General features: G+C 42.3%; 1 protein-coding gene across 2 annotated transcripts; it reads left to right on the top strand.

The window, feature by feature from the left end:
• Nucleotides 1-1267: 1267 nt before the first annotated feature.
• MC5R (melanocortin 5 receptor) lies at nt 1268-4524 on the top strand. Of its 2 annotated transcripts, none has more exons than XM_080685001.1 (2): nt 1268-1471; nt 2933-4524. In XM_080685001.1, the coding sequence occupies exon 2, from the start codon at nt 3007-3009 to the stop codon at nt 3877-3879; it is 873 nt and encodes a 290-aa protein (XP_080541127.1). In that variant the 5' UTR covers nt 1268-1471; nt 2933-3006; the 3' UTR covers nt 3880-4524. The 2 variants fall into 2 exon arrangements, with proteins under 2 accessions (XP_080541127.1, XP_080541126.1); XM_080685000.1 differs by having other exon boundaries at nt 1290-1471; nt 2876-4518.
• Nucleotides 4525-18335: the final 13811 nt, after the last annotated feature.

The following is an 18335-nucleotide window of genomic DNA, read 5'->3' as shown; positions in this document are numbered from 1 at the left end:
GGATTTTGCTAGTTCTTTTTTCCTCGATATAAAGTTAAATATTTGTGTGTTGTTTTTTTTTGTTTCTTGAGGTAGGCCTGTATCTCTATAAACTTTCCTCTTAGAACTGCTTTTGCTGCATCCTGTAGATTTTGAAAAGTTGTGTTCCCATATTCATTTGTCTCAAGGTAGTTTTTATTTCCTCTTTGACTTTTTCATTGACCCATTGATTGTTCAGTAACATGATGTTTAGTCTCCATGTATTAATGTGTTGTTTTTCCATTTTTCTCCTTATAATTGATTTCTAGTTTCATTCTGTTGTGGTTGGAAAAGTGTTTGCTATGAAAAGTGAATTTATTGAGACTTGTTTTGTGTTCTAACATCTGACCTATTCTGGAGAATGTTTAATGTGCACTTGAAAAGAATTGCAGTTTTTGGATGAATTGTGTACATATTTATAAAGTTCATCTGATCTAATATGTCATTTTGGCTAATATTTCCTTATTGATTTTCTGTCTGAATGATCTATTCATTGATGTAAGTGGGGCATTAAGGTTCCCTACTATTATTTTATAACTGTTACTTTCTCCGTGTAAATACCTGCTTTATATATTTAGGTGCTTCTATGTTGGGTGCATAAATATTTATGGATGTTATATCCTCTTCTTGCATTGACACTTTTATCATTATTTAATACCTTCTTAGTCTCTTTTTTGTCTGTTTAAAAATGTTTTATTTGTATTAGGTACCAGAGAAATGGAAGATCCTATTGCCAAAAGCCAGGATATCTGGCCAGAGGAACGTCTCTTTTCTCTTTTTGCTTGAATAACAAAAGCATGTGGGTAGTGGTAGACCTGGCATGGCGAACACAGTCCTTGTGGAGGAGTTCAAGTCCTGATGCCAACAAGGGAGTGTGTATCAGCGTCAAAACTGAGGGTTCCAGATAGTCATTGGGGACCATTTGGAGAGAAGGACTGATAGAGGGATAGGAGAATCTGAGCTGTTAATGAGCCATCCGCGTTTTAATCAATGCATCAGAGGAAGAGAAAAGAAGCGAAGTAAAAAAGAACAACCATTTAGGAAACATTTGAATGCACTTTTGAGGAAGGATTCTCCTCAAACAGAAGAACAGACGTTGTTCTATGCAGATGTCACCCAGAGCTGCGAAGGCCCGCAGGCAGTGGCATCCGCCTGCGAAAGGGAGGGTCGTGCTCCGGCTCTGACCGCTAGGTGGTGCTTCAGGCTCGTGCCTGGGACAAAAGCAAAGAGAAGGGGTCCCCAGGGAGCCGGACACGGAGGCGGGGCTGCGAGGCTGTACAAAGGCCAGGGAGCCGCAACCAGGCGCAAGGCGCCTATGCGCTGCTGGAGGAGTCCCGTCCTGGGGTGATGGCAGTTAGGCTCCCGGCAGCGGTCCCAGCCTGTGGATGCCAGTGTCCCGAGCGAAGGGCCCACGGGCTGCTGTGCAAGAGAAGAGGAGCGGGGTAGAGCACTGGTAAATAGCCACACTTTCTTTGTTCTTAAAATCGCCTTGAAAGGAATGCCAAAGCATGCCTCACTGTCACGGGGAAGAGAGCTACTTGGATAGTTAGTTAAACAGCTTGATATGATGATTAATGTAATAATATAATTGGACGCTCACTATCCCTGAGACAGAACTAGGCAAAATGACAAATGCTTACATTTCAGTGAAAAATTATTACAGAGGATGAGAAATGATGACAGAAATTCTAACTCCCAGATGTCCTGAGTTTGGAGGGCAAAGGGATTTTTTTTAATATAAATCATGGGAGAGAAATTGGGCAACAAGGGAGTGATCTTGCTCTAGTTCTTGGTAAATTCAAAGCCCTTGTTTCTCCGTGCTATTTGTATGTGGAACTTATAAAAGTATTTATTAATCAGACTTTGTGGAATTCAAATGCAGAACCAGGGGAAATATTTGTTGAGGGGAAAACAGCATTCTGTGTGTCTCAGATTCAACATGCATGTGCAACTAAATTTATGAATTGAAGACAGTAACTTTTTATTTGTGCGTATATTAAAATTAATGAATCACCTTGGTTACAGTCTTAATTGTAACTATGGAGACTGAATTCTAGTGGATTTTAGAAGTGTCAGGACAAATCTTAGGAAGACATCTTACTTGAAATATTGGAGGGCCTACCTTGTAAAGTATATGATTGTCTAACCACTATATATCTGAAACTACTATAAAATAATATTTAATGTAAACTGTAATTGAAAAATTTAACAAGATTGTCCTGCCATCTTGGACATGAGTAATGCAAATATTTGTATAAACACAATGTTACTACTCTAATAATTGTAAAAATGTTACTAATGTCAACAAAGCATGACACTTATGTTTATTTTACATATTAGATTATTTAAAAAAGAAGACATCCATCTGTTTCTCTTAAGAGAATATGTGCCTACATATCCTTCAGAAATCTAAGGTCACTGGAGGAAATGCAGTGGCGTAGAGGCCTTAGGAATGTGAAAATCCAGACACTGGAAGGGGTTTTATAGGCTGTGTATTGGGAACACTTTTGAGAGTGAACTTGGGTGCCAGGACAACAAGCATAAAGAGTGAAACTGTCTCAGGCACACTGAGATGTGGTCACTCTATTCAGAGGTCTGTGAAAGAATGGGAGCCTAAAAGGAGGAGGACCAGAAGGCTGGTGACAATGCTAAGCCTGCATGTTGGAAGGACACCATTCCAGGAGTCCGGGTACTCGGCAGGATGTGTTGTATTCTAATACATAGAATCCTAATACGCAGTGAATGCTCTGAATCCATTCACTACCCATTCCAGGTTTGGCTTGCTTCTGGAATGCTGCTGTGCTTCTTTGATACACTGTTAACCTCTCTGAATCATGAATGAAAACCTGTTTTGCAGTAAATTTGGTGCCAAGAAGAGGAGCAATGAATTCCTCATTTCACCTGTATTTCTTAGATCTCAACCTGAATGCCACGGAGGGCAACCTTTCAGGACCAAATGCCAAGAACAAGTCTTCGCCATGTGAAGATATGGGCATCGCCGTGGAGGTGTTTCTGACTTTGGGTCTCATCAGCCTCTTGGAGAACATCTTGGTCATAGGCGCCATAATAAAGAACAAGAACCTGCACTCTCCCATGTATTTCTTTGTGTGCAGTTTAGCAGTAGCTGACATGATGGTGAGCATGTCCAACACCTGGGAGACCATCACCATATACTTAATCAATAATAAGCACCTGGTGATAGCAGATGCCTTTGTGCGTCATATTGACAATGTGTTTGACTCCATGATCTGCATCTCTGTGGTGGCTTCCATGTGCAGCTTGCTGGCCATTGCAGTGGATAGGTATGTCACTATCTTCTATGCCCTGCGCTACCACCACATCATGACCGTGAAGCGTTGCGGGGCGATTATTGCATGCATCTGGATCTTTTGCACAGGCTGCGGCATTGTTTTCATCATTTACTACGAGTCCACTTACGTCATCATTTGCCTCATCTCCATGTTCTTCACCATGTTGTTCCTCATGGTGTCTCTGTACATACACATGTTTCTCCTGGCACGAACCCATGTCAAGCAGATAGCAGCTCTGCCTGGATGCAGTTCTGTGCGGCAGAGGACCAGCATGAAAGGTGCCGTCACCCTGACCATGTTGCTAGGCATTTTCATCGTGTGCTGGGCTCCGTTCTTCCTCCATCTCATTCTGATGATCTCTTGCCCTCAGAATCTCTACTGTTCTTGCTTTATGTCTCACTTCAACATGTACCTCATACTCATCATGTGCAATTCTGTGATCGATCCTCTGATATATGCCTTTCGCAGCCAAGAGATGCGGAAGACCTTTAAGGAGATTATTTGTTGCCATGGCTTCAGGATACCCTGTATTTTCCCTAGCAGCTATTAAAAGTGCTCTCTGCAGCTTTCTTTTCTCCTTCCCTTACTTTATAATGAAGTCAGTTAGGGGTAATCAAGATAACTCAAAATCAAAACTGTGCATTCCATTTATCCTTTCTCTCACTCTTGAATTAGTACTTAAGATGCATTCTTCCTCCCACCCCCCTTTTTCCTGTGGTGGTTGGGCAGATGTGCACATGCAACTTACCCATTTTGGAAATGGTCTGTAACAATTTATTATTGGCCCGTTTTCCCACTACTTTTTCTCCTACTCCCGCCCATTTCTGGGGGCCCCATCCATCTTCCATCTAGTGTGTGCTCAGGGTCTACACAGGATGAAGAGCTGACCATAATGGAAGAAAACTTGTGAATATTTACATCATGTGATTGCTTTCTCTCCCCAGAAACTGTTTTGTAACTTCCTTGATATCCCTGGGACTTATCCGTGCTTTCAGGGTAAAATAGAGTGGTCAAATTCTTTACATTTAAAATTTCCTGTTTATTTGTTATGGGATTTCTCTGTAGCTCTTCTTTCTTGAACTTTTGGTTTTATGGCTTGTGTTCACAATTGTCCAAGGATGGAATTTCCTTAATTCTACTTCTGTCAATCATGTTTTTGCTTTACCCAGATATAAAACTTTATGCTACAAACCTTACATCATGTGGTGTGAAAGTTTCTGTGCCTCTTCTTACTGTCTTATTCTGACTCAGTCCAGGGTTTCCAAATGAATGTTTTGGGGACATGTCATGGGCTCCAAGTGTCCCCATGCCTCCCTCACATACTCCCTACCCCCGCTTGTAACACATGCCCGTAGCCAAGCCATTTCTTACTTTCTCAGGCTGGGCCTGTCTCTGAACCTGAAACCCTGTCACTCACTGAATACTTCGCACATCACAATCTGACTCCAGCAGCCAGAGGTCAGTGCCCATCTCTAACCCAGGGAGTCCCGTCTTCTCCAGTGTGGAATGGAGTTTGAAAATCTGAGTTCAGGTCCTGACTCTGTCTTTGACAGGTGATGTCGCCTTAATCATCTCATTTCAGGTTCCACATCTGTGCTGACCTAGCAGGATGGTCGTGAGAACTGCATGAGGAAGTGTGAGAATACCTTAGAAACTAGTCAAGCACAATAGGGATTGGGTATTTATTTTAAAGAAATGCTGCAGATGGGGTCAGTACTAGGGGATGATGCAGAAGGCAGCGTGAGAGCAATAGTCTGGAAACCAGGAGGCCAGCTGACCAGAGCAGCTGTGTGACGTCTTGGTCTCAGTGTTCTTATCTGAAGTGAAGGGCTTGGTCTTTAGAGCTCTTGTATTCCATTCTGTTATTTTTGGTGTTAATGACTTCTCTTTTGTTTTGGATATTCACATCTATACTGCTCCCAGCGCAGGAAAAGTATAAACAAAGCAGTGTACTACTAGGGTCATTCAACGATGAGCTGTGGAAGCCCTTTGGGGCAGAGGAGCTTCTGGGTGTAGAACACATAATCAACTTACAGATGTGACCCCGACCCCTGGCAGCTCAGAGTCCACACACACACACACACACTCACTCAATGATACTGGCACGAGCAGGAAAGTGCATAAGACACACAAATCTTGGGAAAATGGCAAATTAACGGGTTGTTAGCAAATGAGTTTTGAAGGGGCAGTTAGCCCTTCAAATGTTTCCTATTCCTTTTGGCGGAACAGGCTATGAGTATCTGAATGCGAAGTAAGTGATCTCTGTATCATTATGATGGAAACCACAGTCCATGTTTACGTGGGCTGTCTCAGGAACTTGGGTTCTGTGAAAGCCAGCCTCTCTGCTGTCCTGTTCATACCTGCGGCTTTGTTGCCTGCAGTAGTTTCTAACACAGAGTAGGCACTCCACTGCTGTTTGCTATTGTGACTGAGTAAATGCATATTGAATCTGCTGCCTAACAGCCCTGGGTGCTCTGGGAGGTCACTAGGGTTCCGATCCTGTATGTAATCACACGTCGGCCCTTGTGGTTTGCAGTTGGCTCCCCCTGGGAGCTCACCAGGCTAACCCTCTGCTCTGGGTGCCTCATGACTTCAGACAAGGTCCGACCTTCCCTAGGAAGATCTTTAAGGAAATGCTCAAATGTCTTTTAATCACTATATAAAGAGTGCAGAAATAACCCAAGTATTCAGATGTGTCTTCAGTTGGAAGGAATACATGTCATATAGTGATTCGGTAAATATCTGCAAATTAGCCCAGCCCTGGGACTCCAACACAAAGTTCCTTAAACAAAACATCCATGTAGCTGTCAAATACTGCATGGTATTCTATATTAACTCTTTCTGCTTCTATAGGAACTTCATTTGCTATAACAACATGTGTTCAAAGCGATGGTTAATAAAATGGGAGCTATTCAGAGTGTTTTGGGTGTTTCTGCCCATTGGTCAGCAGCTGCAGCAAAAGGAGAAGGTATACCCATCAGTGAGTTAGCATGAAGTTTCCCCGACAGTGTTTATTGCCTGGATGATGGCCGTTTCTCAGTTCAAGATGATTTGACTCCTAAAAATCAAATAATACTGTACACGTGACATTATACATTGTCTTACAGCCTGTCTCTTGGTAAATAAGTATTGTGAGGATGTCACTAACCATGTACTTAGTTGGGGGCTAGAAGCAGCGGCCATTAGATACTCTCTGCCGTCAAAGAGCTTATGGGACAAATTATTTAAGACATGAATACGTTAAGATATGTGAATACACTATCCACAGTTCAAGGTGCTACACATAAATGTGAGTGGATGAGGCGCAGACGATACCTGCTGTAAGATGAGGGCTGCGATAGCTCCCGTGTCTGTAATGGCAATTTTCACCGATGGATTCAGGGAGCATAGTAGAGTTTTGTGGTGAAGGTGTAACTTTGAAAAATCCCCCAGGTTGTCTCTACCTCAGGTTCAGATGTGGCTCCTCTTGAGCTGGAGACCAATAAACTAAAAGGACAAGTTATCTGATAAATGATAGTGGGACAGGGGACCACACAGTCACTCCCATTCAAGCAGAGGAACAGGAGGAGGCAGGGCGTTACATTTCCAGGGCTCAACAGCAACCTGTGGCTGGTGCTACCTCATCAGACAGTGCAGATCGGCACTGACCTCCCAGGCTGCTGCGTGCTTATCCTCTTTGTCCCGGCGGCTTTTTCTTTCCCTCATCCTACTCACGTATGCTTTGAGTCTATCAGGTTGTGAGGGAGAATCTTGCTTTTCGTTTCATTTCCCTGAGACCTTTTGTCCAATTGAAAGGACTCACTAGATCTTTTTGCTATATCCCTCTTGGCATTTATTCTGAGACAGCTTCCGTAATCTACTAAGAGGATTTGCAGTGATGGTGAAACCTGTCCCCTTGATTTGATCCTAGTGCCAAATCTGAGTTTTAATTGGCCTATGTTATTCAACGTTTTCAGTTTATTTTTTTACTTATTGGGTTGAGAAGAGCTATCTCTTCTCATGCTGGAGTCCCTGACTCTGGATTTTCTTGAAAAAAAAAATGTTTAATTTTAAATCTGGTTTCAAATGTATCAGTAAAGAACCCTATTATTTATTTATTTATTTATTTATTTATTTATTTATTTATTTATTGTAAAATACATATAACATAAATTTACCATGTTAACAATTTTTCAGTTTACAGTTTAGTGGTATTAAGTGCATTCATATCATTGTTCTACTATCTGAAATCCCTTTTATTCCTGCTTGCATTCAGTTAATTCTTTCTGTAGCTCATCACTCCCTTGTAGTATTTCATTAAATGCAGCCAACAATAACCAATACACACTACTGATACCCTGTTTTTAGACCTTCCCCCATATACTTATGTATGATATTCATCAGTCAAACTCTCTTTTCCTGCAACATCACATGCATTGCCATCCGTCCCTGCTCTCTGTGTACCTACCCATTTTAGATTCTGATCCAGCCACTTTTCCATAACAATTTCTGTGCTTATCAGAATAGTCCAGGACAGTGCTTCTCAAACTTTAATAGCTATAGGAAACACGAGGAGAGCATGTTAAAATGCAGGTTCACATTTGGTGGCTGTGGAGCAGGAACTGAGAGTTTGTGTATTTAATAAGCTCCCAGACACCGTTGGTCCAAGGATCCCACTTTGAGAAACATCCTCATCCTGTAGAAACAAACAGAGCCAAAGTCTCAGTGACTTAACATGATAATAAAAGTTGATTTTTTCATCATGTTACATGTTCTGCACAAAGTAACAGGGAGTCTCATTGTAATTACTCAAGGACCCAAGATAATGGAGGCCCTATCCTAAAACATACTTGCATGTGAATTTCTATTTCACTCACAATTCATTTGCCCAAATAAGTCCCACGGTCTAACATCAAAGTGAGCCGGAGAAATCCAATTCTACCAGTTTCCTAGAAGGAGGTGAACTGGACATTGGTGAACAGCACCTATTGTGTAGTCATTCAGTGTCTCTGTCCTCAAGGAGCTAATAAACTTAAGAACTCTAAGAGTGAACTTGTGTGAAATAGCTATGTGGGATGAGGGGAATGCATTCCCATATCAGTAGTACTGATACTCACAGGTGGTTGTGGGGCACATAGCAGAATTTTGTGATGAGGGGATATGTTTGGAAAAGACCCTAAGTTAAGATTAGGATATATTTAGCTCTTTCTTCCTTCCCCATTGACAGTAATTATTGTGCAAAATTTGAGAAAGGAAATATTAGAACTGGAGTGAGATTAATATATAAGCATATTTTATAAGTCCTTGAAGGATGGGTTAGATATGCATAGTTGTAGAGAAAAGGGGAACATGGGATTGGAAAGTACTTGGGTAAAAGCTGCCCTTTGGTTGGTGAAATAGCCTGACTAGAACCGATGACATATGTTAGGGCAAGAGTAAAAAATTACTTAGATGTACTGGAAATTATAGAGGTAATATTATGTGGGCCTTGAAAATCAAGGAGAAGAATCTATTTTATTCTTGAATAGAAACTAGAGAGCTATTGAAAGTTCTTCTCTTGTTAAAGACATGACCACGAACCAACAAAATCTGTGCTTGTAAATAATTTTGAGAACAAATTTGAGTTAATGTTGGCAGAGATGGGAGGGAAGCTGTCACAGTCAGGCAGGCTGCAGGCCTGAGGGCCTGGACAAGTTGTGCAATGGGATGGAGAGAAGAGGAAGTCATTTTAAAGGAAGGTTCTCTCTGTTTGATACCCCATTAACTACAAAGGAGACTTGACCCTTAGGTGCCCCTTTGCCTTACACTAGAGCATGCCTCAATTGTATCAGTAAAGTCTGAGGCATAATAACATAATCTCTCTATATAAAAGCCTAAGCAACTGTTACAACCAGTTACTGAATGACCAGTTTCTATGAGATGCACTGACCACCAGGGGGCAGACACTCAATGCAGGAACTTTCCCCAGGTGGTCAGTGAGCTCCCACAGCCAACCTCCTGTGGCCAGCCAACATCCTGCAATCTCTCCCCAGGGCTGGCCAGCCCGACCGGCCCCCATTGGGACTGGGTGAGACAGCCCCAGATTGGCCTCAATCACTGGCCAGGCCGAGGTACCCCACTCATACACAAATTCGTGCACCAGGCCTCTAGTTAGAAATAATGAGGTATGAAAGCTGGAGCATACAAAAACCTCCTTAGGATCTCCCAACATAAACCTGATAGCTTCTTAGGCTATTTTTCTCTCCTTCTCTTTACCATTAAAATGCTTGCTTGCTTTTCCTTTCTACATGGGCTCTTCACAATGTGGTGTTAACCCTTACCATCTCTACTGAAGTACAATTCACCAATTCCAAACAGCTTTCTCAGGCTCTACTTTCTTTGCTTCATTTGCAATATTTGAAACTATTATCTGTTTCTTTAAACTCCCTTCCTTAGCTTCCATAACACTCACTGTGCTGATTTTGGGGTACTTTCTTCTACCAACACTTTTACTTCCTATGGCTCTCTTATCTCTCCCATTTCCCACATATAGGCTTGCCCTGTATCTGTAGAATTTTTCCTTTTATTTTATAATTTTTCTCTCAGGGATCTCTCAATGTCCTTGATTTTGACTCTTTTTAAATTAAATTTATTGGGGTAACATTGGTTAATAGGTTTCAAGTATACAATTCTGTGATACATGATCTGTGTATTGCATTGTGTGCCCACCATCCAAAGTCAAATCATCTTCCATCACCATATATTTGGCTCCCCTTACCCTTTATTATCCCCTCCCAACCTCTTCCCCCTAGTAACCACCAGGTTGTCTGTGTCTATGAGTTTCCGTCTTATATCGTACATATGAGTGAAACCATATGGTTCTTGACTTTTTCTGACTGACTTATTCTGCTTAGCATAATATTCTCAAGGTCCAGAATCCAGGGTTTGGTTCTAACTGTGATTCTACTTACAAGCACATGGCCACATCTAGGACAAGAACTTTGCCAACATCAAGGAGATGCAGGAGACTTGTCTCATCCTGGCACCTTGACCATTGCTCTATTATTTTTCTTCTTAGCTTGACTTCTAACTAGAGAGAGCAACAGAATCGGCCATTCAAACACAGACCATACCTCAGGTCAGAGGAGACATCTCTCCTGAGATGTCTCTTCATCCATGGCCCTGATCAATTTTTTTTCTGCCAGTAGGTGGCAGTGAACATATCCCAAAATTTTTATCATGCATCTAACCCTCTGAGCAGCCAGTTAATGAGTTCAAGTAGCTCCAGGTGAGAATTCTTCTCAAGACCTCATTGCTTGAAAGCTAGTCAAAGATGTCTTGAGTGCAAACTGCATTTTGAAAGGATTGTTTCATTTAATTCCCCAAACCACCTTAAAAATAATTAAATATTACCATTCTCAATTTACCCACGAGGAGACTGAAGCTTAGTGAGATTAAGTAAGTTATCTCAATTCAAACTTAGGGGCTTCAAAAAAAATGCATTTCTTTGTTGTTGTAATTTTTAAAATATATTTTTATTGATTTCAGAAAAGAAGGGAGCGGGAGAGAGAGAAACATCAGTGATGAGAGAGAATCATTGATTGGCTGCCTCCTGCATGCCCCCTATTGGGGATCAAGCTTGCAACCCAGGCATGTGCCCTTGACCAGCATTGAACCCGGGACCCTTCAGTCTTCGGGCCGACACTCTACCCACTGAGCAACACTGGCCAGGGCTATTGTAATTTCTTTGCTTTCTTTGGCTGCTGTCCACATGTACCCAGCTTGTCTCCTGTACCATGCCACCTCTTGTGAGTGGGCACAGGGCAGGATGGTGGTGGGTGGTGAGTAGTTGAGGTTCTGGATAAGAATGACTGTTAAGCACAGGTCCTGGAGGCAGCTGTAAAAATTCTGGTCTAGATCCAGAAGCTGATAATATGACTGATAATGAGGTCTTGGGGAGAATTCTCACCTGGAGCTCCTTGAACTCATTTCCACCAGCACGCATAGGGAGCTGGCTGGTCAGGACCGGGGAGGGGTGAAACTGGGAGGATAGGACAAAAGGGATATGAAAGTTTACAGTTTTGCCTAACACACGTTTTATTCTTATTCATGGGCATTTTTGTGCCCCCACCCCCACCTTTTTTAAACTCCTCAAAATCTGAGACAAGAAGGTTCATGTGTGAGAGGAAGTTAGTCACCAGGGTTTTAATTGTGGTTCCCAGGTGATGCTTTAGAAAATTCACACAACTACCCACCTACTCTGTCCATTTTTCTCAGACTGCGGTGTGCTTTTCATACCTCTCAGAACCACTTAGGAGTAGGTAGGAGATTAGAGGCTTCTCACACCTAGGAGCTAGAGCATCTCATGTCAAAAAAGAACTTTGATTGCCTGGCTGGTTTGGCTCAGTGGTTGAGCATTGACTTATGAACCAGGAAGTCACAGTTCGATTCTTGGTCAGGGCACATTCCTGGGTTGCGGGCTTGATCCCCAGTGGGAGATGTATAGGAGGCAGCTGATTGATGATTCTTTCTCATCATTGATGTTTCTATCTTTCTTTCTCTCCCTTCCTCTATGAAATCAATAAAAATTTTTGAAAAAGAGAATTATGATTTTTTAGTGTCCATCTGCCACCACCTCTTCCATCCTTATCGGAAGCTGACTTCATCTCCCGTGATTTTCACTTTCACTCCTACAGCCACACACCAGCCAATCCCAGAAACGTTTCCACTTGTAAAATCCATCCAAGACGTCAGAATTCCATAAGTGGCTTACTATGTTCTTCATGATTTGGCTTTTGCTTATTTCTTCACCCTCATCTCTTGCTACTCTGGCCCCTGTACTTGATGCTCTTGTTACATGGAACCGCTTTTGTTCCTCAGTTGGAACTGTATTCTGTCTCTTGCCTCCAGGTCTTTGCCTCTGTCTAGGACTTTTGTGTTCCCTTTCCCTTCCCCCTTCAGCTGACTCCTGTGCATCCTTATTCTTTCAGGAGGTTGTATCTAATCCTCAATTCTAGTTGTCGCTTTCCCTGGGTTCCCTTGGTGCCCAGGGCTTTCCTTACCCAGGCACTTTCCACTCAGCATTGGCTCTGCTTGTTTCATTGTCTTTATTGAGCACTACTCTAAGCTGCATGAATTGAGGAGAGGTATCCTCTTTTAGTTCTTTATTCAACAAATCTTTATTGAATGGCTACCATGACCCAGTTATGGTGCTAGGTGCTCGGTGTACAGTCATGAAAACACCTATGTTCTTCAAAGATGTGCCTTTGTTTCATGGCTCTGGTTTGGAGCAGCTTGCCTGTAATAGATATCTGTGGATCAAATGAATAGATTTTCCCGGTCAAAATGACTTAGACCTACTTCTGATGCGTTAATAATAATAATAAAGACAGTATAATTTGTTAATTGCAACAAAATTCAAGACTGGGAAATCTTTTTCCAAGTCACAGAATCTAGTATACTCATCAGAAAATGTACCTGCAAGATGCCCAGTGCGGTATCTCACTCCATTTCATCACGTGCACCTGCACACATACCACACACACACACACACACACACACACACACACACGCACACTCCTGCCTAAAGTAGCTATCCATGGGATTCATAAACAGACAAGGGCCTCAGGGGTAAAGGTGGGAGGGAAGAGCAGAGACTGGACCAAGTCCCATCCATGTTGCTTGTGCATGTGAGTGCATTCCAGTTTTGCTTCTCCTTTCCACAACTCTCATCATCAGTATGTATAGCACTTTGATCTCCACAGTGGCCAGAACATTAGCTGTATTCTCTGGACAATTCACTATCTTCGTAGAGTTTAAATTTTAATTCAATTCAGTTCAACTCATTTGTAGTTATTAATGCCTATAGGATGGTCTCTTTCTATTTTATTACTATTTTTAATCCTCACCTGAGGGTATTTTTCCCATTGAGAATGAAAAGGAGGTGGGGAGGGGAGAATGAGAGAGAAGAGTGAGAGAGAAACATCAATGTGAGAGAAACATCAATGTGAAAGAGACATATCGATTGGTTGCCTCCTGCAGGACAGGATTGAATCTGCCACTGAGGTACGTGCCCTTGACCCACTACCCTTTGTGGAAGGGCTGACACTCTAACCACTGAGCCATGCCAGCCAGGGCAGGATGGTCTCTTTTTAAATTTAGTTAAACTACACAAAGTTAAATTACATTGCACCCTTGTTTAAAAGTCGAAGTCACAGATTAGCACAATATAAAATCAATTTTCCAATGGACAACAAACAGTTAAATAGCTAATCTCCATCAGGTGTAAATGGGCAACATAAAACACCAGTAGAGTAGTACCTAAAAAAAAAAAAAAAAAAAAATCTGTGTGGACCAATGGGGAGTTAAACAGGTAAATGTTTGGTAGTAGGTGCTGTAAATAAACCCCTGAAGGTATTTGCTCTGCTATGATCTGCTACTCTTTCCATTAAAGCTGAAGAGTTTTATCAGCCCAGCTACCATAATTGTGGAGGATACTTTACAGGCGATAGAGAGCAAATTTTATTCATATTCTATCACTGCATAGAAAGTCCTGATGGATAAAAGCAATTCACCAATGTCAGGCCTTGTGCATTAGCTGTTAATAACAAAAATAACTAAAATTGGAGTAGTCTGTGGTTGAGGTTTAAGTGTTTTGTACTTCACATACAACACTTTGCTTATAAAGTGGCTGAGAGCTCCAAGGCTTGATATGAAAGTGACCAGAATTGAGTATGAAACATCACAGACTAGCGTGAATTATTCATAGAGATTAGAAGATTTGTGATTATCTATGATCATTCACAGATAAGAAGACAGCGAGGAATCGATGTAATGGAAGAGTAGGAACCAGCAACCATGCAGAGACTTTGTTCATCCCAGGCACTCCTGGACAAGGGCATCAAACCTAGGAAGGAAGATTGGGAATCTTGAGAGGCTTACACCGTGGTCATAGCTCATGGACGCCGAGAAAGAAGATACTTACTAAGAAGGCTACTGGCGGCTTAACTGGGCTTAAATAAAAAACAAAAAAAACAAACAAAAGACCCAGCCTCGCAGCTGTTTTAAAAGGGGGGCCTCTCACACAAACTGCACTTCAGGGAGAAGTCTAGACTAAGCTGCCAGCCTCCTGCACTGAACTGCCTTCCTGCCATCTGAGCCAGCCCTTACTGAGAACTTCCTGGAATCCTGTTTCAACCAATAGGATGGAGATTTTCCCCATCCAGTTGGAGCTGCACAGTTATATCCATCAGCATGTTCACCGATCAATCAGAGTGGCTCCAGTCTGACCAATCAGGACAATGCCTTTTGGACCAATCTAGCTGCTAGGATTTAGAGACCTCATTTGCATGAGGATAGATTAATCAGTGACCAAGGGTGGGAACTTCTGTCTGCATAAGTCAGCTTTCCCCTGACTCAAAGAGTGCCATTTCCCTTTCCATCGAAGACTGAAGAGTACATTTCCCCAGCTGTAACACTATTGAACTTTAACACTATTGAGCTGTTCCACAACGGTGCTGTTCTCAGAATTGTTCTGTATCACAATAGAGCTGTTTTGCATTGAATAAAGTTGCCTTCTCCACTGCATCCTAAATTGGGGACTCCTGTTGGCATTGAATTGGCACCATCAACCATTAGTTGACAATCTACAAATTGTTTCTAAGTTGTGTGCATGCAAATAAATATTCTGCACTTATAATTACTTCTGCTTCCTGTCATGTTCCCTAAATGGAGATTTAATAGGGTGCTTCCTATGTGCCAGGAACTCTTCTAAGTCCCTGTCATATAGAAATCCATTTAATCATTTTAACAAATCTAGGAGGCAGGAACCATAATTGTCTTCAGGGTTGAGGACATGGAGGCAGAGAGAAGTTAGGTAACTTGTCTGAGTCAGAAGATGTATGTTCAAGTGAAAGCCAGGTCCCTGACCGGTTTGGCTCAGTGGATAGAGCGTTGGCCTGCAAACTGAAGGGTCCCAGGTTCGATTCCGGTCAAGGGTATGTACCTTGGTTTTGGGCACATCCCCAGTAGGGGGTGTGCAGGAGAGAGCTGATCAATGTTTCTCTCTCATCGATGTTTCTAACGCTCTATCCCTCTCCCTTCCTCTCTGTAAAAAATAAATAGATATTTAAAAGAAAGCCAGGTAGTTTGGTTTCTCAGTTATAATTGATCTACTGAGATTCTATGTAGAAGACTCTCTCCCATGAGTCCAGTGGGATGAATAGGTGGGAATGAGTGCGATGATTACAGCTTGATATCCTCATGGAGCAGAACAGCTCCGGAGGGAAGAGAAACTGCATTGGGCTTCACACAGAGGCCAGGAATAAATGTAACATTTGTCCTGCTGAGTCACCAGAGTGGCAAGGCCACCTCGACAAATGGTACGGAAAACAGCGTGCTCACTCAATAACCTTTGCTGTAAATGTTAGCCAGAAAACTGTATCAAATCAGTAATAGCGGTAGTAATAGCATTTGGAGGGAATGTGAGAGATTTCATCACCAGATGTGGCTTGCCTTGTCTGATAGCAACCTTTTTACGTTTAAATTGGAGGCCTTGAAACCCAGACAGAGGCTGACAAGAAGGGGGCCGCTGCTTCATGGTAGGTATGGGACATGTAGTTTGTTCGTCCAGCTTCTCACAAGACCAGCAAGGCAGCAGCTGAAGATTGCAGAGGAGATGGGCGTGGCCACAGCTTCCTGATGAGTGGGGAGTATATTGCTGCTGATGCTCAGTAGGAGCAAAATGAGCTTCAAGGAGCTGAGCAGGGAACAGAACCAGACATGAGCAGCCTGGTGGCCCTGACAATGGAAGCTACAGAGGAAGCAGCAGAGACAGGGGCAGTGACCAAACACCAGAGGGACCAGAGCTATCAGTGGGTGTCAAGTGAGAGCTGTGGACAGACACTCCCTTGTCTCTGATTCCTTAACACCTCCTGGCCATTAGGTGCCACTGTGTATGTGTGTGTGGGTGGTGGTGAGGGAGTGAAGGGGGTGATAAATGGTGATGGGAGCTAGGCAGGGCTGAACAATGAACCCACAGAGTTTAAATCTGAAATAATGGTGAAAACAGTGAATTGAACAAATCTACTGCAAAGAACCAGATTAAATTGTTGCATCAGACCTAGTAAGCATGCAATTAGAAATTAAGTTTAGTTAAAAGAAAATAAAATGACAATTTTGCACACCTAAGTGGCGTGGAATATAATTGAAATATTGGATCCATTAACCAACCTATGAATTATTTGGTTCAACAAGGTGAAAAAATTACCTAGAAGGGCCAGTGTTATGAGGGGTGAGACAACTTGGGAGAAGTTTCCGCCCTAAAGTCATTCCTCCAGGACAAATTTCCGCCCTAAAGTCATTCTGCCTCCTGAAGAAGTGGGAGGCTGTGGCTGGGCAGGCGACAAACTCAGGTCTGGAGGACTTGCTCAGATTAAACCGAGTGTGGGTTAGAGGGAGGTCCTTGTCATTGAACACAATCTCTTCAGTTTCAGTTGCTCACTGGAATTCACTTGCTCTCTGCTCAGTTCTGGCATCTTCCCAACACTTAAATCTAAGCCTGGTGCAGGAATGAAATGTTTCTCTCCAAACCTATTTTCTAGAAGGTGAAGGGGTTTTCAGTGATTCCCTCTGCCTCCTCATCTAAAAAGTGAGGATCATGATAATTAACGCATGGGGTTGTTGGGAGGATCAACTTAAACGAAATGAGATACCAAGAGAAATTGCCTGGCTTACAGCACTTGATGGTTTTAAAGACAGCATGTTAAACATGAAGGTTGTTTAGTTCCTGATGACACTTAAGATAATAGTGAAAATAAGTTAACAGGAAATTAACTTCTGTATGTACTCTTGCACCACCTGACAGTCCATAATGAGACCCTACTGCTCACATTATATTCAAAGGACGGTCCCTGCCTCTCTAACTTGATCAGTGATGCTATTTCTGGTCCTTCTGTTGCAGCAGAAAGTAAACCAGAAAACAGATAGTGGGGAAGAATGAAATGCTGGAATAAAATAGGTAAAATATAGAAGACATAATTGCTCCTGTTTGCAAAACAAAACAAAACACACACACACACACACACACACACACACACACACACACACACAAAACAAAATACATTTTCTAAATTAATCCAAAATGAATCATAGTTATAGGATCACTTTGTTTGAAGGTCTTCAGGCTGACTACTTCCTCACTTCTCATTATCATGATGTCTGATTATTCAGCCTATTTTTTTATATTAAGCTGTTTATGAAAAAATACTTCAACCTTATTTTCTACTTATGGGGGCAGTCACTCCAAAAATAAATAGATTTTGAACAAACAGAAATGGCAGCATCAGGAATGCCCCCTTGAACACATATCCAAAATCTCTTGTCCAGGATAGAAGTGAGGGTAAAGGGCACGGGGAGGAGATAGTTCCAATTTGGGTTTTTATTTTAATGTATTTTTTTTAAACCTTTAGAAACATTCCACCTAAGAAAAGTTTCTACTCTAATACAATGCAACAATAGCCATCCAGTGTGTTGTCCCCGATGGCCATCTCCCATCTCTGACCTCCTCCTATGCCCCCCATAGGGCCGTCCTCTGCCATTTCGATGGTAATGATAACCTTCATCTCGGCTTCTGCTTGGCTGCCCTTCCCAGGACTCCTCACCTCTTGTATGTTGACATCCTCCCCTACCAGAATAGCCCCAATCACTTTTGTACTTCCTGCCTCCATACGTCTGATTATAGAACTGCTTTGATCTGCCCCTTCTCAGAATATTAGACACTTCATTCTCATCTTCTGCACTCTCTTCTTTTGATCTCTGTAGTCTGCTATCCACAGAGTTGCCCCACTGACCACATCAGCAGCAATTGTAGGATCTTTCACTTTTTCTGGTTTTTCTTTCAGACTTGGAATGTTCCTTTTAGGCTCAGGTTCAACAGGCACAGTCTCTCTCTCTGTTTAGATTCTGAGTGGGAAGATGAGCCTTTCCCTCGGCTACTGGAGGGATGGAAACCAATGCCAGCTCTGCCTTAGGTGTCTGGGACGACTGCTC

This window comes from Plecotus auritus, assembly GCF_963455305.1.
Source record: "Plecotus auritus genome assembly, chromosome: 8".
NCBI lineage: Eukaryota > Metazoa > Chordata > Mammalia > Chiroptera > Vespertilionidae > Plecotus > Plecotus auritus.
The sequence above is the reverse complement of the archived record's forward strand: the minus strand, read 5'-3'. Positions and strand labels throughout refer to the sequence as shown.